This window comes from Lissotriton vulgaris, chromosome 4_1 (genome assembly GCF_964263255.1).
Source record: "Lissotriton vulgaris chromosome 4_1, aLisVul1.2, whole genome shotgun sequence".
NCBI classification, from domain to species: Eukaryota; Metazoa; Chordata; class Amphibia; order Caudata; family Salamandridae; genus Lissotriton; species Lissotriton vulgaris.
The window spans coordinates 2,068,920,353-2,068,942,417 of record NC_141691.1 but is presented as its reverse complement, the minus strand read 5'-3'; the positions used below and the strand labels follow the sequence as shown (position 1 = coordinate 2,068,942,417).

General features: G+C 47.9%; 1 protein-coding gene and 1 non-coding gene across 2 annotated transcripts in view; both read right to left on the bottom strand.

Moving 5' to 3' along the window:
* Nucleotides 1-5,756: 5,756 nt before the first annotated feature.
* Nucleotides 5,757-22,065, bottom strand: part of LOC147725024 (E3 ubiquitin-protein ligase TRIM39-like) — a 47,581-nt gene continuing 31,272 nt past the window's right edge. The window contains exons 5-6 of the mRNA XM_086966490.1: nt 11,196-11,314; nt 5,757-7,765 (exon numbers count right to left, since the gene is read on the bottom strand). Coding sequence (XP_086822616.1) covers nt 7,248-7,765; nt 11,196-11,314 — 637 coding nt within the window. The 3' untranslated portion in view covers nt 5,757-7,247. The remainder of the gene's footprint in view (nt 7,766-11,195; nt 11,315-22,065) is intronic.
* On the bottom strand, nt 18,837-18,908 carry TRNAA-UGC (transfer RNA alanine (anticodon UGC)). Its single transcript has one exon. It is a non-coding gene; the product is annotated as a tRNA-Ala (tRNA).

Sequence of the window (22,065 nt, the reverse complement as noted above, 5' to 3'; positions counted from 1 at the left end):
ATGTCCCCTAGGCCTTCTTGGAAAACTATGGCTGGCCGCCTACTGACATGGCAACACCTGACCATACTCCACATTATCATGGATTTTTCAATCGTGTCAGAAAGCATGTTTTGTGGAACTACTTTTTCTGATATCTTGTTTAGGGGCAAGGATGTGGTACAGCAGCCAGAGCTGATGACTGGAGAGCTGGGAAACCAGGTTCAATTCTTGATATCTGCTCAACATCCTGTGATTCTGGGCAAATCACTTAATCTCCCTGTGCTTACAAAAAATGAATGTGTGCTTGTGTAATGTAAAAGTTGCTCCTGTAAGGCGCTCCAATACCTTTTGGTCATGTTTGTGCTATATAAAACTGCAAAAAATACATTACAAAATGTTGTGAGCACTCCTGTTTCCAGGCACTGCTCAAGACAGGAAGTGGAGCACAACCTAAGGATGGCAGAAGCAAGAATCCATCCACACATTGTCTCTGTGGAGAAAAACATGCAGTCTCACAGCTGTGTTTTGGGATTGTTTTTGCTAATCTATCCTACAGTTTGTGTTTTATGTGAAAAATAAAGCACCAATGTAATTTTTGTGCTAATTTTTTTCTTGGAGAGTTTTTGTTTGAACTTTAGAATAAGCACATGAACTACAAAAACTTCAGTTTACTAAACACTCTTACTTTATTTAATATTATTTGCCCTATATGACCTGGGCTCTGCAGGAGGGTATGGCCATCAATGATACAGAGTACCACCTTCCAGAACTTTTTTGTCAAGTGGTGGTTGCCGGCGAGGGGGGGGGAGGGGCTCGACATGTAAAAAGCTTTCGATGGGGGTTCCGGACGACAAAAGTTTGAAGACCTCTGGTCTATGGGGAAAGGGTGCAACACAGAGTGCAGAGTTATATTGGAATTAAAACAAGTATACCCGTTGACGTAGTATGGTATTTATTTTTTAAGTGGATGGGAGAGAATAGATAACAATTACATATCTCTCCCTTTCCCTAAGTGTTGTACTGACTGCAACAGTGGTTGCCGGATTCGGTGCTCCATCGTCAAGTTACAAGGGGGTGTTGAGTGCTGCGATGGCTCCACGTATCCTGAAATGTGAGCTTCACCTAGTGAAGCTTGCAGGTGGGAAGTTCCTGGTAGATCCGCAATATCAGAACAGTGTGACAGGGAGGTTAAAAGTTTTTTTTAAATGCTGCTTTTTGATTGGCTGAAATACATATACCCCATGCATATCCTTTCTCTCTTGAGTTTATCTCTGGGTGGTGATTAAGTGAAAAATTATTTTCCTTCTGGTTTCCAGAAGTGTGTTAATTAGATGCTGGTACAAATCACTTAATTCAATTATATTGAAGCCACAGCTTCATTTTCAGGTATTTGAAATGAGTATATATATTTAACACTTTTGTTATTGTGTGTATTAGTTTTGTACTTAGTGAAATACGTTGTATGTGGTCTGAATTATTTTATGCAATGGATAATTGCAGAAAAAAATATTGATCAGTGTAGTTAGGCATTTACTGTGAATTTATAACTAGTTTTACATTTAGGATATTATGTAACATTTTTAAAGGTATTGATTACAATTCTGTTGACCTGTACATGCCCTTATGGCCTAGGAAGACGTCCACGCCACAATGGGGAAGTACCAAGCCCAGGAAAGTGATGTCTCCTAACTGCTATGGTTTACAATTGCGCAGTAGCATCCGGCATGGCTTGTGGGTGGGGTGGGGGCAGGCACGGGGTGGGAGGTTCATAATTAAAATTAAATAAAAAATTCTGTCAGGAACAGGAAGCAGGAGGCAGGAGGCCAGACTTCCTCCCCTAAGCTAATCCCAACGGTGCATGTCTGAAGCTCCGTGACACTGCGTTCAGCCTGGGGCCGCCCATGTTCTCCATGCAGGCTGCAATGCAGCCTGCATGGATAAGTGCAAAGTGTGCATGACTGGTTTGGGTGGCATGACAGGGCTGACCAAGCAGTCTTCGTGCACTCAGGAGTGGGCAAACCACTCCTTCCCTGCCCTGCTCGAAGAGCGAGGCAGCCCCACCCACCCGCCCCGCAAAGAAAACAAAAAATGGCAATAATTAAAAGTTATTACCATTTTATGTTTTGGCTTCTCACACATTGACATCTGCCCCCGTTAAAAATGTTTTGACCTGTTGTGGTCCGGTTGTTTTAAATGCTGTGTGCACCATGAGTCTGCATACTGGGGATCGCTATCTTGCGGACTAGTAACCGCTACAGATATGCTTGCATTAATCCTACCCCTCGGCAGCTCCGTGGCATCTCATCACTTATCACTGTCCTACACCACACACAGCCTATCGTCATTAATATCAGTGCTCCCGCGTAGCTCGTAGGTCGTAGCACGCCCCGCCCCGTAGAGGGACGGGAAGACACTATGATGAAGCATGACACTAAGGGACTCTTAGTGTGTGAGGGGTTTAATCTACTTCATTCCCCTGAACTCTCCTTCACTCTCCACACTTACTCATGACTCCTCATCGCTCCCTCCTATCGTCCCAATTCTTGAACCCATCTCCATCACACTTGAGCAAAAAAATAATGCTTCCTGGCACGACTTCCAACCAGTATCTGAACTTGATGTCCTTAACGTCATTTCCAGACTTAAACTGTCATCTCACACTAAAGACCCTCTACCTTCCAACCTTGTCCAAGATCTAAAACATACCATTGCCCCCTATTGGACCTCTATCATCAACTCCTCCTTTAACTCAGGTTGTATCCATCTTCCCTCCAATGGGGACAGATCACTCCCATCCTCAAAAATCCTGCTGGTGACCCTAATGACCTAAATAACCTTCGTCCTATCTCTAACCTTCCTCTTCTCTCAAAAGCCCTTCAAAAATGTGCCCTGCTCCAACTTGATAGCCACATTGATTCATTTAATCTTTTAGACTCTTTCCAATCAGGCTTCAGAAAGGGCTGTAGTACAGAAACGGCAATGCTAAACATAATTGATGACATCCATCACGCCCTCGACAAAGGCAAATCCTCCCTTCTCATTCTCCTTGATCTCTCCGCTGCTTTCGACACTGTCAACTACTCTACTCTACTTAACACTCTGAAAGATCGTTTTGGTCTCAACGGTGCAGTCCTCAAATGGTTCACCTCTTTCTTTCAACACAGAACCCAGCAAATTAAAATCCGTGACTGCCTTTCCAAACCTTTGCCCGTCTCCCTAGGGGTCCCTCAAGGCTCTATCCTCTCCCCCTCTCTATTTAATCTCTTCATGGAACCCCTCACCCTTATCCTTAAAAAAGTGGGAATCAATTACCACCTATACACCAATAACACCCAACTTTACTTTAAGATTCAATCCCGCTGGGATGTTCTTCATCTCAATGATACCTTGACTAAGATTCAATCCTGGTTCCACTACAACCACCTCAAACTCAACCCAAAAAAGACCAAAATCATTCTTTTCTCCCCTAAGAATAACTCGCTCCCCATTCTTTCATGGACCTCTGACCTTACCGCACTCAACTGCTCTCTCACTATATCAAACTCAGTTAAATCCTTCGGTGTTAACATTGACCAGAACCTTACCCTTATCCCCCGCATAAAAAATTAGTCCAAAAGCGCTCTCTTCACACTCCAACACCTCAAGAAAATAAAACCCTTCATTCCTGCAGACGACTTTAAAGTAGTTGTCCAATCTCTGGTCTTGTCGAAAATTGACTATGGTAACGCCATCCTCTCTGGAACTCCTAAAGCCCACCTAGCCCCAATCAAATCTGTTCTGAACCTGGCTGCTAGGCTCATTACCAACCTCAAACGGTTTGATCACATCTCCCCTACACTTAAAGCCCTCAATTGGCTTCCCATTGAAGGTAGAGCTTCCTACAAGACAGCCCTGCATCAACACTCTCCGCAGTACCTCTCAGATAAACTCCACAAAGCTGGCTGCTCCTGATCATTGAGGAGTTCCAACATCCCCGCTTTTGTCCCTCCACTGTTAAACAAGAAAACCACACAATTCTGCTCCTTTTCCGGGATCGCACCTAACATCTGGAACTCCCTACCTAAAGATCTTCGTTGCAACCCCTCTTACATCAGTTTCAAAAAAGACCTCAAACTTCTCCTGCTCAACAAATACCGGGGTCCCCAATCCCTTCCCTGAGCACTCATCCCACTGACCTCCTACTGTGACCCCCTTCTTCTCCATCCTATCCCTCCCACGTAAGGCTAATCGCCCTGGACTTGTTGAAGCCCATTGCAATACATGTAACTTGATTGTGTAAAACTGGAGTTGTTTTTAATGTCCGTATGGGTTTTGAGGACTACCTCATTGTAATTCTGTTACAATACTATTTATTATCCATGTATAGCGGTATGATATTACCTTTAACCTTCCCCTTCCAAGCCTCTCCCCATTCCTATACCCAACATCTCTCTTTTCCATCCTTTCCCTCCCTCATTAGCCTAATTCTCTCAGGATTTTCTGTAGCCCATTGCAACGTTTGTAATTTGATTGTGTAATATTTATGCTGCCTTCCTACTGTTTGTTTTGTTTTTTGTATACTACCTCTATGTAATATTTTGCCTTATTTGCAATTAATACCCATGTAAAGCGTTCTGATACCCTCGGGTCCAGCCAGCACTATATAAAACCTTTTGATCATTTTGCTGGAAAAAGTAAATTGCTGCAAGGGGTGTTCATACTTTAAAATGTGAGCTCCAGCGGCCACATTTCTGAAGAAAATTTTTTTTTCTATTTGACGCTTGAATGTAAGACTCAGAACATGAAAAACATTTGACTTTTGCACATTGTTGTGAACATTTTGGGGCAGATTTACAACTATGTTGCACAATGCACTGAAGTATCCAATGTTGTTTCCCTGTGTTGGCACTCTTTGAGCCTGCCTGGCATTGCATCATAGTGCACGTTGTGGGTGTTATGTCTAGCATAGGAATGTTAATCCATTATATAATCCTAATCTAAGACTAACTTTAAAACTTTTTCTACACTGGATTTCTATTGTACAGTATGGCGCACATGTGCATTCTTGGAAAAGCTAGAAGAAATAAAAACATTCTCCTTTGTAATCCTGTCTCAAGGAGGCGTCACTTTTTGGTGCAAAGCCCAGTCTGCCTTTGTTAGTAGATATGGCTTTTCGTCACAACTCGTAGGTGGCTGTTTAGGAATGGCCATGTCCCAACAATGAAACGCCCCCTCGACACAAAGTAATGCAAAGCATCTTGAAGTAGTGTGTGCATTTCCCTTTTAACAGATTTCCAGCATAAACAAAATTTGCATTGGAAAATAAATAGTTCATCGTGGCTTTGTTTATGAAGGTGTACATCACTTTTTGTGACTTGCATGGGTGCAGCGTCTTGATAAATTGACCTCAATGTTCTTTAAATGTAACACTTGTTTTAGGTTAAGAAAGTTTTAAATAATGATGTTTACAATATTTCATATCAGGGAAAATGGTGCAAGCGATATTAACCCCTCCCGTGCTCCCGTCGCCAGCACTACCTCCCTAGTGCTGCCGTCGGCCAATGGCCGACGGAGCCCCACCCACCTAATGGAACACCCACACTGCGCCGAAATAACGGCCGCAGTTAAAGCGTTAACTGTTTAAAATGTGAAAATGCCCACATTCATCATGTGCACTGTTTCCCTATTAAAAGACGCCTAATTTTAGCAATGATACAAAACTTTCATTATCAGTTTTCCTGTAAACCTTTGCACAGATGTTTGATGCCAAGTGAATTTTAAATAATTTGTTTACAGCATTTTTTATTAAGAATAAACATGTTATATTTGAATTCATCCTTCGTGCTTGACATCTTTTTTGTGTGCTCTGTAGAAATTATGTGAATATGACCGGGTATCCTGGGGTACTGTAAGGTCATATTTTCACTTGCTTTGAAAGTTAATACTTTGAATATATAATATAAAATATTTTGTAATATGCACCATTTTTGCCACTTTTCAAATTTGTTCTGGGGGGGGGGCAGAACGTCCCCATCCCCCCTTGCATTGCTTGCAGTGATCAGGGTCACGTTCTGCTCCGTTTGGGGACTGGTCTGTCTTACTTTTAGGTCTAACCGATTCCCTACTCTCTGGTCTGTCTTTTTGTGTACTCTGGAAGAATGGCTGTGATATGACTGGGTTTTGTGGTGCACTGTAAAAAATGTGTATTAAATTGACCCATTTCTTCAGGGTTTCCAACAATTTCTCCCCCTCAAGGCCCCCTTGTGGGTGTCAGGCTCACTTGCTGCTCATGCTCACTATGCACCGTGCAGGGACTGGTCTGATAGAATTTGCCAGGGTTGATTTAAATTACCAGTCTGGCCCTGGCTGCAGCTCATACACCAGCCTCATCTCTCTGCTCCTGGGTGGCTACAGCAAATACACCAGCCTCTGCTCTGCTCCTGAAGGGAGGGGCTGAATCTCCTACACCAGCCTAAGCTCTGCTTATGGGGTGGGGCTCCATGTAGCTCCTGGGGAGGGGGGTGGTAGCTGTAGCTGATACAACTGCCTCAGCTCTGCTCCTAGGGGGGTGGAGCTTCTAAACCAGCTTTAGCTCTGCTCCTGGGGGCTGCAGCACCTACACCAGCCTCATCTCTCCTTCTCAAGGGGGAGAGGCTGCAGCTCCTACACCAGCCTCAGCTCTGCTCATGGGATGGAGGAGAGGGGGGACAGGGGGGATCCTGCGGCTCGTGGGGGACAGTCACTGCAGCTCTTTCTCCTGGGGGCTGCAGCTCCTATACCAGCCTCAGCTCAGCTACAGGGGGGCCCTGAAGCTCCTACACCAGCCTCAGCTCTGCGCATGGGATGGAGGAGAGGGGGGGACAGGGGGGATCCTGCGGCTCGTGGGGGACAGTCACTGCAGCTCTTTCTCCTGGGGGCTGCAGCTCCTATACCAGCCTCAGCTCAGCTACAGGGGGGCCCTGAAGCTCCTACACCAGCCTCAGCTCTGCTCATGGGGTGGGGGGGTTCCTGCAGCTCCTGGGGGGCAGTCGCTGCAGCTCCTTGTCCTGGGGGGCTGCAGCTCCTACACCAGCCTCAGCTCTGCTCACGGGGGGCCCTGCAGGTCCGGGGGGTGGCAGTCACTGCTGTCCTTGTCCTGGGGCTGTAGTATCTACACCAGCCTCAGCACGGCTACAGGGGGCGCCTGAAGCTCCTACACCAGCTTCAGTTCTGCTGCTCAGGGGGAGGGTCTGCAACTCATACACCAGCCTCAGCTTTGACCCGGGCAGGGTCGGGGGGATTTGCACCTCCTACACCAGCCTCAGCTCCCCTCCCCAGTGGAGACAGAATAACGGGAAAAGCCTGTGTTTGAAGGAGGTCCGTGGGAAACTGTAGAGAAGCTCCATGGAATCTGCATTGCACAAGGAGAGCCGTCCCCCTTCGTAGTCCAGATACACCCCCACCTTCAGGGGCTTCTCACGAGGGGACAGAGGGATCTCAGTGGAGGCGAGAGCCCAGTACTGATCTTTGCACCCCTGAATAGCCCAGACTCCCCCATCAGGTGACCATGTGATCTGCCCCTTCCGGTTCACAGACTCTGCTGCGACCCCCAAAATCCATCCTCCCTTCTCCTCCCGTAGCAGCTGCACTTCCCAGTAATGCCTGCCCCTGGTGAACCCCTCACTCCCCAGCACACAGGTGTAGGAGGAGGTGAATCTCTTAGGGGTGAATTTCAGGGGCTGTTCTGTGCTTGTTCGTGTCACACATTTCCCCTTCTCAGATAGGTGGAGCTTCGGATGTGCTGTGTCTGGATCCAGAGTGACCATCACTGAAGAGAAGAGAGTCATAATTAGAAATATAATGGACACAAATACACAATATATGTCATTTTTATTTTATTTTCCAGTGATTGGAAAAACTATCTTAAAAGGGTGCAGGGTGCACTGCACATTATACAGCATAATACACTATATTACACTATCCACAGTGGTACACTAGACAGTACACTATACTAGATAGTGGAATTGACGCTCCATCACCATTCACAACCACATCTTTTTATCTTTAGAAACCAACTCAAGACTTTTCTGTTCCTGCACAACTTCAAGTTTGGCTAGTTTCCACTTCTGTTATGGAAAACTTGCACTTCTTTCTGAATGTGTTAGGCCTGTTTTGAGTGACAGAAGCTTGCACGGTTGTATCTCCTAGAGAAGTCACCAAAAACCACTAGAGAGAACACAATATTAGCATGCATTTAATATCACAATCTACTAGCCTGAAAAGACAGTACTAGACTGCCCTGGAAAGCACAATGTACCAGACTGTAGTACAGTGTGTGATTTCCCTGTGTGCACGGTATGCAAAGGATATCAGACTTCACACTGCACTAAACAATGCACTGCACTAGAGATTGCACTTTTCTAGACTGCTAACCGTAGTAGACAGAGCAGAGCAGGACTGCTTGTGATTAGAGGTTCAAGCTACGCAGCGCCCCCCATCAGGACTGCACTGCAGCATATACAGGCTTTAAGATCAAACACAGGGTCAAAGGCACACAGTCTCTACCAGGACATCCCAGTAGTCTGGAGACACCGACAGGGACTTCTGATAGAAAGTTGACACTATCCAGCTTTTCCCATTAAAATGAGTGCACTGCAGCACTTATAGGCTCATACATCAATCAACCAATCGCTTGTAGGGATGTGGGCGGCTGATCTGTCTGGGTTCAATCGAAGAGCCAGGTCTTAAGGTCCTTTATGTACTGGGTCAGTCACGGGGATTGCCTGAGGTGAGGGCAGGATGTTCCATGTCTTGGTGGTGAGGTAGGAGAAGGATCTTCCTCCGGTTCTTGTCTTGTGGATTCCAAGGGACGGAGGCAAGGGCCAGCTGGGCGGAGAAGAGGTGTCTGTCTGGAATGTGAATTGCGAGGCGGTGGCTCACATATGCTGGTCGAGCAACGTGAGGGCTTTGTAGGCATGAGTGAGGAGCTTGAAGGAGATTCCTTTGTTGACTGGGAGCCAATGAAGTTCACAAAGGTGTTTGTGATGTGGCTGCGGCGACAGGTATTGAGGACCAATCTGGCTGCAGCGTTTTGAACGTTCTGTAGTTTCCTGAGGAGTTTCTGGGTGGTACCGACATAGAGTCCGTTGCTTTAGCAAGCCTGCTGGTGATGAGTGCGTGGGTGACCGTCTTTCTTGCTTCAGTGGGGATCCATCTGAAAGTCTTTCGAAGCAAGCGTAGTGTATGGCAGCATGATGAGGATACGTCGTTGATATGGCAGTTCATTGTGAGCGAGGAGTCCAGGATGATGCCGAGGTTGCATGTGTGGTCTGTGGGGGTGGGTGGCGTTCCCAGTGAGGCAGGCCGCCAGGAGTCGTCCCAGGCAGAGTAGGTGAGTCCCAGGAGGAGCACTTCAGTCTTGTCCGAGTGAGTTTGAGGCAGCTTTCCTTCATCCAGGAGGGAACACCTTCATCCTGCTATGGAAGTTGATTCTGGTGGCTGAGGGTTGCTGGTGAGGGATAGGATCAGCTGAGTGTTGTCGGCGAAGGAGACAATGTTCGTGGTTTCTTATGATGGCGGCAAGGGGAGCCATGTAGACGTTGAAGAGGGTGGTGCTCAGAGAGGAGCCCTGTGGCACTCCACAGCTGATCTGTGTAGGATTGGAGCGGAACAGATGTAGTCCAACGTGTTGAGTTTGACTCTAGAGGAAGGAGTGGATCCAGCCCAGGGCCTTACAGTAGCCAGCGGCGACGTGTAGTCTCACTCATGATTAAGGTGCGGTGTGAGACTGTAGTGAAGCCAGCCGAGAGGTCCAGCAGGATCAGGACTGCTGTTTCACCCCAGTCGAGGAGGGCGCGGATGTAGTCCGTGGCGGCGCGGAGTACGGTCTCGGTGCTGTGATTATTTTGGAAGCCAGATTGGGAGATGACCAAGATGTGGTTCACTTTGATGAATTCGGAGAGTTGGGCATTGATGGCTTTCTCTGCGACCTTTGCGGGGAAAGGGATTAAGGAGATGGGTTGGATATTTTTGAGGTCCGTCCGGTCAGTGCATGTCTTTTTAGCAGGGGGTTGATCTCGGGGTGTTTCCAGTCATCAGGGAAGGTGGTGATCTTGATGGTTCGGTGGCAATTGAGGTGGCTTCTCTATGAAATATGTGGTGCGAGCGGGGGTCCGATGGGGCTAGAGAGTGGATGCTCTTCGTGGTTTTGAGTGTGTTGTCCGTGGTGAGCGGAGACCAGTTGAGCTGGGTAGGTTTGGGTGCGGTGTGGTTGGTTAAGGTGGTGCTGGGCTCGGTGGCAGGGCCTTTGGTGTTGAATCTGTCGTAGATCAGTCTGATCTATTGGTGGAAGTAAGTGTTGAGTTTGTCGCAGAGTTCTTGGGAGGGGAGGAAGCCTGTGGTCTCGCTGCTGGGCCTGGCAAACTCTTTGAGGATGAACGAGAGTTCTTTAGTGTTGTGTGCATTGGCGTGAATTCTGTCTTGCAGTGCTGTTTTCTTTGTGGATTTGGGAAGGAGGTGGTGTGTGGTAGTAGCAGTTTTGAAGGCTACGTGAGTTTCCGGGGTTTTGTTCTACCTCCATCTCTTCTCGAGTCGTCTGCAGGTGCATCTGGACTCGCGGAGGTCAGGAGTGAACCAACAGGCTTTCTGGGTGTGTGGTTTGCTTGGGGCCTTCTTGAGGGGAGCGAGGGTATTCGTGCAGTTGGTGATCCATTGGTGGAGGTTGTGAGCGGAGGTGTTGGCGTCTGCCGTGGTCAGCAGTGTGGTGGTGCTAAGAAAGGCGGTGAGATGTTCCTCTATGATCTTGTTCCACCTGCAACAGGGGGAGCGGTGGGTTCAATTTTCATAAGAGGATATGGTGCAGCGGGCAGAGTGCCAACTTGGGAGCTGGGGATCCGGGTTCGAGGCTCAGTGTCCGTGCCACACCCTGTGATTGTGGGCAAATGACCTAATCGCTCCGTGCCCATGGACAGCGCCTGGATACCCTCAAGGGTGATAAGCTGCGCTATATAAATCTACAAACTTTAACTCTATGTTCATGAATGACCTGCATCCTGAACGGACCCCTGTGAATTGTCCCTCATTTCTATTGGCTCCTGTTCTGGGCCGCGTCGAGAGGTTCTGGACTTCGAGGGGTCTTTTCACAAATCTGTGTGGAGGTGAAATTGACACCTGCCACCCCCATCTTAGACAGTGCTTGCCCGCAAATGGTCTCTGTGTGGGCTCAAAAATATATTTACATTCAGTTCAAGTTTATTTACCTTTATATTTTTTCATCTCCTCTTCAGGTTTCTGGTTTCTCAAACTTTCATTATTTGTTGCTTTTTCTTCTCTTTGCTTCGTCTCCTGCTCTGAACCCTGACATTTCACCTTCTTACACCTGGGAGGACACACAAATCCTTTTATTGTTACAGAACAATCAGAGGCTGAAGGGTCTGAAACAGAACAGTACAGTCATCCGGTTATTGGAAACAAAATACTGCAATCACAGGAGCTCTTGCAGGACAGCACTTGGTGTGTCTTACAGCACATACACACACACAGACAGACACACGCACCACCCCCCACACACATGGCCACACGCACACAAACACCCCCTGCCCCAACAAAAACAACAGCAGGGGTATCAAAAGTGCCACACGCTACCACTTCCACTCTGAATGCCCCTCTCCTCAGAGCCTTGCAGTAATTCGTACATGATGATACAATCTTCAGGATCTTAGAGGAAACAGTGAACAACTCAGCTACCAGCACACACGTCCACTCTCTCTCCAGCTCCCTTTCTCTCTATGTATCTGTTCAGCTGTATCCCTCTGCATTCCTCTCTCACATCCCCTTGTGTTTCTCTCTCTATCTTGCTCTATGATTCACAAATCTCAACAAGATCTCAAAGGTAACTGTGAAGATTCCATGTTACTTCAAACGCCAACTTTGACATTGCTAAATTGATATACATTGGACTCACTTAGGTCCTGCATCTTGGAGTCTTGAGAATTCTGCACATTGATTCTCTGGATCCCTGTACCTTTGACTCACTGGATCACTGTACACTGGGCAGACGGAAGTCTGCGCCTCGGAATTTATCAAGCCCTGCACCTTGGAGGCTCTGAACTCCTGTACTTTAGAGGCTTTCAGGTCCTGCACCTTGGAATCCCTGAGCTCCTGCCCCTTAAACTCTTTGAGGTCCTGTCCTTGAGTCTCTGAGGTCTGGCACCTTGGAGTCTCTGAGGTCCTGCACCTTGGAGTCTCTGAGGTCCTGCACTTTGCAGTCTCTGAGGTCCTGCACTTTGCAGTCTCTGAGGTCCTGCACCTTGCAGTCTCTGAGGTCCTGCACCTTGCAGTCTCTGAGGTCCTGCACCTTGGAGTCACTGAAGTCCTGCACCTTGGAGTCTCTGAGGTCCTACATCTTGAAGTATCTTAGCTGCTGCCTCTTAGACTCTTTGAAGTCCTGTCCTTGAGTCTCTGAGGTCCTGCACTTTGGAGTTTCTGAGGTCCTGCACCTTGGAGTCTCTGAGGTCCTGCACCTTGCAGTCTCTGAGGTCCTGCACCTTGCAGTCTCTTAGGTCCTACATCTTGAAGTCTCTTAGCTGCTACCTCTTAGACTCTTTGAAGTCCTGTCCTTGAGTCTCTGAGGTCCTGCACCTTGGAGTCTCTGAGGTCCTGCACTTTGCAGTCTCTGAGGTCCTGCACCTTGGAGTCTCTGAGGTCATGCACCTTGGAGTCTCTGAGGTCCTGCACCTTGCCGTCTCTGAGGTCCTGCACCTTGCCGTCTCTGAGGTCCTGCACCTTGCCGTCTCTGAGGTCCTGCACCTTGGAGTCTCTGAGGTCCTGCACCCTGGAGTCTCTGAGGTCCTGCACCTTGGAGTCTTTGAGATCCTGCACCTTCCAGTCTCTGGGGTCCTGTACTTTGCAGTCTCCGGGGTCCTGCACCTTGGAGTCTCTGAGGTCCTGCACCTTGGAGTCTCTGAGGTCCTGCACCTTGCAGTCTTTGAGGTGCTGCACCTTGCAGTCTCTGAGGTCCTACACCTTGGAGTATCTTAGCTGCTGCCTCCTAGACTCTTTGAAGTCCTGTACTTGAGTCTCTGAGGTCCTGCACCTTGGAGTCTCTGATGTCCTGCACCTTGGAGTCTCTGAGGTCCTGTACCTTGCAGTCTCTGAGGTCCTGCACCGTGCCGTCTAAGAGGTCCTGCACCTTGCCGTCTAAGAGGTCCTGCACTTTGGAGTCTCTGAAATCCTGCACCATGGAGTCTCTGAGGTCCTACACCTTGAAGTAGCTCAGCTGCTGCCTCTTACACTCTTTGAAGTCCTTTCCTTGAGTCTCTGAGGTCCAGCACCTTGGAGTCTCTGAGGTCTTGCACCTTGGAGTCTCTGAGGTCCTGCGCCTTGGAGTCTCTGAGGTCCTGCACCTTGGAGTCTTTGAGATCCTGCACCTTCCAGTCTCTGAGGTCCTGTACTTTGCAGTCTCCGGGGTCTGCACCTTGGAGTCTCTGAGGCCCTGCACCTTGGAGTCTCTGAGGTCCTGCACTTTGCAGTCTCCGGGGTCCTGCATCTTGGAGTCTCTGAGGCCCTGCACCTTGGAGTCTCTGAGGCCCTGCACCTTGGAGTATCTTAGCTGCTGCCTCTTAGACTCTTTGAAGTCCTGTCCGTGAGTCTCTGAGGTCCTGCACCTTGGAGTCTCTGAGGTCCAGCACCTTGGAGTCCCTGAGGTCCTGTACCTTGCAGAATCTGAGGTCCTTCACATTGGAGTCTCTGAGGCCCTGCACTTTGCAGTCTCTGAGGTCCTGCACCTTGCAGTCTCTGAGGTCCTGCACCTTGCAGTCTCTGAGGTCCTGCCCCTTAGACTCTTTGAGGTCCTGTCCTTGAGTCTCTGAAGTCCAGCAACCAGGAGCCTCTGAGGTCCTGCATCTTGCAGGCTTTGAATTCTTGCACCTAGCAGTCTCTGAGCTCCTGCACCTTTGAGTATCTAAAGTCCTGTACTTTGGAGTCTCTGAGGTCCTACATCTTGCAGGCTTTGATTCCCTGCACCTTAAATTCTCTGAAGTCCTGCACCTTGCATCTCTAAGGACCTGCACCTTGCAGTCTCTGAGGTCCTGCACCTTGCAGTCTCTGAGGTCCTGCACCTTGCAGTCTCTGGGGTCCCGCACCTTGTAGTCTCTGGGGTCCCGCATCTTGCAGTCTCTGAGGTCCCGCACCTTGCAGTCTCTGAGGTCCCGCTCCTTGCAGTCTCTGAGGTCCCGCACCTTGCAGTCTCTAAGGTCCTGCACCTTGCAGTCTCTAAGGTCCTCCACCTTGCAGTCTCTGAGGTCCAGCAACCAGGAGCCTCTGAGGTCCTGCATCTTGCAGACTTTGAATTCTTGTACCTAGCAGTCTCTGAGCTCCTGCACCTTTGAGTATCTAATGTCCAGTACTTTGGAGTCTCTGAGGTCCTACATCTTGCAGGCTTTGATTCCCTGCACATTAAATTCTCTGAAGTCCTGCACCTTGCATCTCTAAGATCCTGCACCTTGCAGTCTCTGAGGTCCCGCACCTTGCAGTCTCTGAGGTCCCGCACCTTGCGGTCTCTGAGGTCCTGCACCTTGGAGTCTCTGAGATCCTGCACCTTCCAGTCTCTGAGGTCCTGCACCCTGGATGCTCTAAGGTCCTACACTTTGAAGTAGCTTAACTGCTGCCTCTTGGACTCTTTGAAGTCCTGTCCTTGAGTCTCTGAGGTCCAGCACCTTGAAGTCTCTGGGGTCCTGCACCTTGCAGTCTCTGAGGTCCTGCACCTTGCAGTCTCTGAGGTCATGCAACTTTCAGTCTCTGAGGTCCTGCACCTTGGAGTCTTTGAGATACTGCACCTTCCAGTCTCTGAGGTCCTGTACTTTGCAGTCTCCGGGGTCCTGCACCTTGGAGTCTCTGAGGTCCTGCACTTTGCAGTCTCTGGGGTCCTGCACCTTGGAGTCTCTGAGGCCCTGCACCTTGGGAGTCTCTGAGGTCCTGCACCTTGAAGTATCTTAGCTGATGCCTCTTAGACTCTTTGAGGTCCTGTCCTTGAGTCTCTGAGGTCCAGAAACCAGGAGCCTCTGAGGTCCTGCATCTTGCAAGCTTTGAATTCTTGCACCTAGCAGTCTCTGAGCTCCTGCACCTTTGAGTATCTAAAGTCCTGTACTTTGGAGACTCTGAGGTCCTACATCTTGCAGGCTTTAATTCCCTGCACCTTAAATTCTCTGAAGTCCTGCACCTTGCAGTCTCTGATGTCCTGCACCTTGCAGTCTCTGAGGTCCCGCACCTTGCAGTCTCTCTGGTCCTGCACCTTGAAGTCTCTGAGGTACCGCACCTTGCAGTCTCTGAGGACCCGCACCTTGCAGTCTCTGAGGTCCCGCACCTTGCAGTCTCTAAGGTCCTGCGCCTTGCAGTCTCTAAGGTCCTGCGCCTTGCAGTCTCTAAGGTCCTGCGCCTTGCAGTCTCAAAGGTCCTGCACCTTGCAGTCTCTAAGGTCCTGCACCTTGCAGTCTCTGAGGTCCTGCACCTTGCAGTCTCTGAGGTCCGGCACCTTGCAGGCTTTGATTTCTTGCACCTTGAAGTCTCTGAGGTCCTGCACCTTGGAGTCTCCGAGGTCCGGCACCTTGCAGTCTCAGAGGTCCGGCACCTTGCAGTCTCAGAGGTCCGGCACCTTGCAGTCTCGGAGGTCCGGCACCTTGCAGTCTCGGAGGTCCGGCACCTTGCAGTCTCTGAGGTCCGGCACCTTGCAGTCTCTGAGGTCCGGCACCTTGCAGTCTCTGAGGTACCGCACCTTGCAGTCTCTGAGGTACCGCACCTTGCAGTCTCTGAGGTCCTGCACCTTGCAGGCTTTGATTTCTTGCATCTTTAAGTCTCTGAGGTCCTGCACCTTGCAGGTTTTGATTTCTTGCACATTGAAGTCTCTGAGGTCCTGGATCTTGGAGTCTCTAAGCTCCTGCCCTTTTGACCCCCCTGCAAATTCTGTTTGTAGATGCCTTGTTTCAAGGCTCGGACCTTTGGATTGACTACTTCTACATGATTGCTTCTAACACCTCACTAGATGGATCCACAGCTTTTCTTTTATTTGTTGTTGCTGGGAACTGCTCCCAGGTGCCATTCTGAGAAGTATCATAGGGTTAGCCCTTCTGTTAGGACACAAACTGCTTTGATATAATCCTAAACCATATGCACCTGATTTTCACTCCGGGTCAACTCTAGAAATGCTGCTAACAAGCAGCTGCCCCTTTCCAATTCCAGCCTGTGTCTCTTTCACTCACCTCTTCTTGTCTCCATCTGCATCTCTCTCTTTCCTCTCATTATCTTCCTGTTCAACATCCTTTGTCTCATATTCTACCTCTCTTTCTCTTTTTACATCCTCTTTCTGTCTGATAATTTTGGTCGATCTCTCCCCTCCCTTCTCTGTTGCCAGAAGGGATGGTTCACAAACACTTTCAAGGGTCTGACAATTGATTTGGTACTGACCCCTGAGGATGCTGAGGACTGAAGGGAAGTCAACGAGGGATGAAGAAATGTTTCTTAGGACTAGGAGACGATTTGCGTAACAGTGAGGTTTATGAGAAGGGAAGAGACCTTTGAGGGCCACAGAGAACTTAGTAAAGAATGAGTAAAAATAAAAGTAAGTACAAATAAAAAAAATATTCTGAGGAATATGAAAGGAACAAAATATGAGACAATGAGCAGATCAATGGAGTAACTATAAAGTATAATCTTTTAGAATGACCATTAGATTTATTTATAGCTGTATTTTGGACAAATACATGTCATTGTGACTCAGTCAGGTAGGAACGTCTTTCTGTGATGAAAGTTTTAGTACATGCAGGATATCTTAACTGCTACTTTCACAAGCAATATCTTCAAGTGCCATTCCTTCACGTGCATCTTTTTGACACTGAATGATACCAACATAATATATGCCATTTTACATTGTCTCTTTTTTTTCTTTTTTTTTTTTAACAACTGCGGCACTCCACACACTTCTCATTTGAATGAACATTTTTCTTTTGATGCCCTCACTGGGGCCTAACTGACGGATTGCTGTACACTGCTTTACACATGTGTTCAGTGAGCATTTTACCATAAAGTAGAGGTGTGTTTTAAATTAAAATAACTGCTCTGAAGCTTTTCCCTTGGCAAGCCTAAGCATTAATCACAAGCGGGTGAAATGTGTCGGGGCAGCCTTACGAACATAAAGCATCTGTGAGGAATGTACCATTACCTATAAACCTCTGAATGTGAAATTTTATGTCTGAAAACAAATGTATTAAAATATTGTTACTCAACAACTGCATAACTTTGCCAACCGCAAGTCTTTCTACTATACCCCTCATTATCTCTAAATTTGTTTCTTTCATATAGTGCTCACTTTCATTTTTATTAGTAAGTTAACTCTGTGTACTAGTGCCACTTGCTGTCAGATAGGCTCAAGCAATACCTTATGTATGCTCCTTAAACTAAAAAAACAAGCATTTGTAATGCAATGGGTCTCGCAGCATTCAAGTTTGAGTTATTGGCATTGTATATCACAATGTGTTGCATGAATTTTTTTACAAACTCTGTATTGGCGCATGAAGATGATTTGCAAGTGCCTATTTTGTTGTTTGTAAATAAATATGTAAACATTGTATATTTGTTTGGTTAAAGTTTAATGCTATGATGGTCATGTAAGGGCCTGGATAGGATTTTTATAGTGTTATAGTGAAGAAGAGCAATTATAGCACGTTATTGGCGAGAGAGAGAATGTATGCTGTCTCATAGTGAGATCACCAGACTGGAAGAGAGTGCGCTTTTTTTATAAATACGTGTTTGTGACTGAAAGGTAGTAAGAAATGTGCAGTGGGCTCAGTGCCGGACCTTCACCCGGCGCCAGTGAAGGATTAAAGCCAACGTGCAACAGCGTAGCAACCACGGCTACTCACCTCACTGTGTGAAGAAGGTTCGCCAGGGCGAGACCTAAAAAGTGAAGAGTTACATACAGAGATACATACAGATCAGAAGTGGACTGAGAGCCTGTCCATCTACACAGCGTTTGTTGTGTAAACACTTGATAATGCTGAAAACCCGATAGATATTTTAATTTGTTGGGAAATTGGGCGAGTACATTTTAATTATAGAAATGGTATTCATGTATTCTGGGGTTCATTGCTGTCTTATTAATTAATATAATGTTAAACTTCATCAGGTGTTAGTTACATTTTATGTTTTTGCTCTGTAATGTTGGAAAAGAGAATTGAGTTAGTGGAGGTTACCATAGTCAGCTATTCCCTGTCTTCTGAAACACAGTCAGACCCTAAGGGACACCAGGTGTTGGTCTTACTTAAAGTACAGGGGCTGGTCCTTGTGCAAAATGCCCCATTTTCTCACCATGTGAAAGCTCTGTGATTTTAGCAATTGACTTATCACAGCATTGAGGGCTAACTGTATGTGAATACATTTGCCGGGTGACTCCACCGATAGAACTAAACAAAATGCCCTGTGTTGTTTCAAATGATCGATTTCAGGTTTGTTAATTGTATTGGATCAGCTGAGTTGCATCACACTACAACTCCCAGAAATCAGTAGGGGTACTCATTTATAGCCCTTGAGAGAGGTCTGCGTCCTCTGATAATCTTACCAATGCCTTTGTATACATGAAAACAAACATTGAACCGTATACCGGAGAGGAGTTCTGTATTTCCATTTCTGCCAGCTTCCACTGCCGCCCGTGGCCCTGCTGCTGAGCCCATGGTTGCTTCAGTCTGTTGGCAGGAGTATAAGGCGCATGCGCAGCACTCCTGTCTGGCAATGTGACGTCAGAGTGTAACACTATGGCCGAACGAGGGGTGCTTGCTTCTCGCATGCAAGTGGAAAAGAAAACTGCAATGAAATCTATGAAACAACTTTAAAAAAAAAAAAAAGTCATGCACTGAAGATGCCGGGGATTGAACCCGGGGCCTCATACATGCAAAGCATGCGCTCTACCACTGAGCTACATCCCCTAGCTGAAAAGCTATTGCCCACGTCTTCCCTTATTTCTTGCTGCAGAAAGCCCTGTGGTGACAGAATGTGCGTTGTCTGGCAATGTTCCTTCCTCTTAGGTGTTTTTAATCTACTTAGACAGAGCCGAGTGTGTCCATTTTTTTGCCCTTTCCCTCATCATTCTCCTCACAGGGCGGTAGCAGAAGTGCTGTCTACACGGCATATCTGTACAATCCCCAACCCCCATTTCTCACCTCCACTGTATTATACGGTGCCAAGACTGAAACAAGCAATAAAGTTTATATACCTGTTACCTGCAGCAGGTTTATGTCACTTTTATGATGCAAACCAAGTGCAACCATCTGCCCCATACGGTCAGGATTTGAACTTAAATAACTGATTAGGGGTGTCATACTTATATAATTGTAGTACTAACCAAATGACCCTTTTAACAATGTTAGAATATTTACAGATTGAGGAAGAAACAATAGGATTCTAAACCTCTGCTTGGAATTTGCATGTAGTGCTTTGATGCCATATCATTGCTCTGTGCGCTACATTCAAAGGATTATAAATTATGAACTCCGAGTAACAAAAAGAGAATACAAGTCTGAGCTCTGCATGTTACGAGTTGTGCTTTGCAGTGGGAACATTGACCCTCTGTACTACTTTATCATGAGACAAAACTGTGAGTAGATTCATCACAGACTCTCCATCAAGTGCATTAACCACCAGAGTTATCATGCTGTTGTTAGTATTCCATGAAAAATGCAGCGGGCACATAGACCTCTATAGGCTGCTCTTATCTGGCCTCAACATGTCATGCACAGGGCGCCCCCTTGGGCTTGGTACCCGGTGCAGTGACACCAGTCGCACCGCACTAAAGCCGACAGTGTTTGAATCCTTTAACAGTGGTCTGTAAGGCATCTTACCCGTGCCGGGTGGAGAGCTTCTTAATCTCTAGAGACAGAGATCACATGCGCAGCTCACACATGGAGCACAATCACGCAGCGCATACACAGGTGTAAAATGAAGCACAAACCATGTGTACAACAGTCTCACTGCAAGCACGTCTGGCACTGTATCATTGTGTACTTAAGGACTCGCTTACCCCACAATCCGAGCCCAGTAACCCCACATGTCATGGTACAGGGGTGAAAGGTGTTTAGGGCCACATTGTTTGTTACCACCACAACGTTTTGTGATTCGACTTTTGTGTGTCTTGTAACTTCGCTTTTCATCACACTTTGTGCTAACGGTCTTTAACAGTGCAAATAACAGTTAACTCTCTCCCTACATGCGTCAAGTCAAGGGACATTTTGTGTTACTTTGATTGAGGTAAACACCCGCTGCAGACATCCGTGGTACTCACACACCAGATGTTGAGATCGAAACCCATAAAGCTGGCTCAGCCATTCTTCCTTCTGGGGGAAGTAAATGTAGTACCAGTAAATAAGATATTAGCAGCATCGGATAGATGCTCCACTCAAAAGAAATCCTGCCTGCACCACATAGCATTGACGTGCAGCTATGCATTACCGTGTTCACATGGTAGAAGAAAGGGGAAACAACTGCACGCTGCAATAAAATTCCTCTCGGGCGTTTGAGGTCCAGGAGCAAGGCTGAACGTGGTGAGGTCATCCCGACAGCGCCTCCCTCCTCCCCTTTTCTAATAGTGGGGGGGGGGAGGAGCGAGACGCCTGGTCAGCCTTAGTCACTGGCCCTTTGACGTTCACACAGGCGCATGCTTCCAACCCGCGGAAGCACCACGCAGAGCAGGTAAATCCGTCTTCCCAGATGCCGAATCGGTGTTTACCAGAACATACAATTTACTGGGGCCTCTGAAACTCACCCTTGAGCGAGCCTTGGTGTGCGGGACCCGGTGCAGCCTGCCACCGGAGCTCCCCGAGGGAAAAACACCCAGCTTCCGAACCCTGCAGAGACTGACACCAGCCACCCGTCCCTCTATTAAAAAAAAGAATAATAATTCATAGAATAAGATCACAAGGTCATTGCGTTAGACGGGAGGGGGCTTGTCCCAGCAATGAAGCAATAATTGTTTACACACACCCTCCGCGTGTGCAGGGCTGGGCAGCACACCAAGTTTTTGTATCTGTCTGCAAACCCCACCTGCACAACCATTTCGCAGAGTACTTATGGGAGATGGGGCTGAGAGCAAATAGTACAGTCACGAGTCGTGGCTACTGTGGTCAACAAACAAGCGGAAAGCACATGCACCTTTCCTGTACAGGTCATTCAAGCTTGTGGGTGGCGCATGGTTTCAGTTTCCCACACAAGCGCTGGGACAAATATTATGAAGAAAATAAACCGATGTTTGTAAATATGCCAAATAAAACTAGAACGCTCAAAATAAACGTTTCTATCTAAACAGCATTAAAAATAACCGGTACCCAGGCTGCGTTTTTAAAATAATGATGTCCCTGCGACATCATTCTAGTTGCTCTAGAATAAGCTAATTGTTTCGGGAACGGGAAAGGACTCTCCTCCCAAAATACCATTTAGCCAAAATTAGCCAAAAGTGGCATGTGCAAAACGATTGCACTTAAAAAAAGCGACGATAACGAGACACGCTCTGTGGTGGTGGTGGGGTGGGGGGGAGCGTTGAAGCGCCGCGAACGATGCGCAGCCTCACCGGAAGTCAGGCAAAGTCGCCTGTGACGGGGGCGGGGCCGCGTCCGGACCGGAAGAGGAGGCAGGCGGAGTGGAAGCGTCTCGCGGCCCGGGGCTCCTGTGAGCGGTGGAGAGCCCCGGGGCCGCCAGAAGGAGGTTGCGCAAGTGTTGCACATGCCCGGTGCCTGCCGCGTGCGGAGAGCGGAGTCCCCCAAAATTGGCCCGGTAAGTTGAAAAGGGCTGGGGGGTGTCTCTGTGCACTCGTGTGTGTGTGCTTGTGTGTGTATGCATGTGTGCGACGGCGGGGGGAGGGTCGGTGCATTCGTGTGTGTGTGCGCACGTGTGTGTATGTGTGCGGGGGTGTGTCTCTGTATGTATGTGCGTGCATGCATGGGCGCTCATGTGTGTGTCTGTGTGTATGCGCATGCGTGTGTGGTGTTTCGAGCTTCCCAGGAGACAGCGGCTGGCCACAGCGCGCGTTCGCGTGGCCCGCTCAGATCGCCTCCTTGAAGAGGAAATGCGCGCGGCCAGAATTGTCTCCTGGAA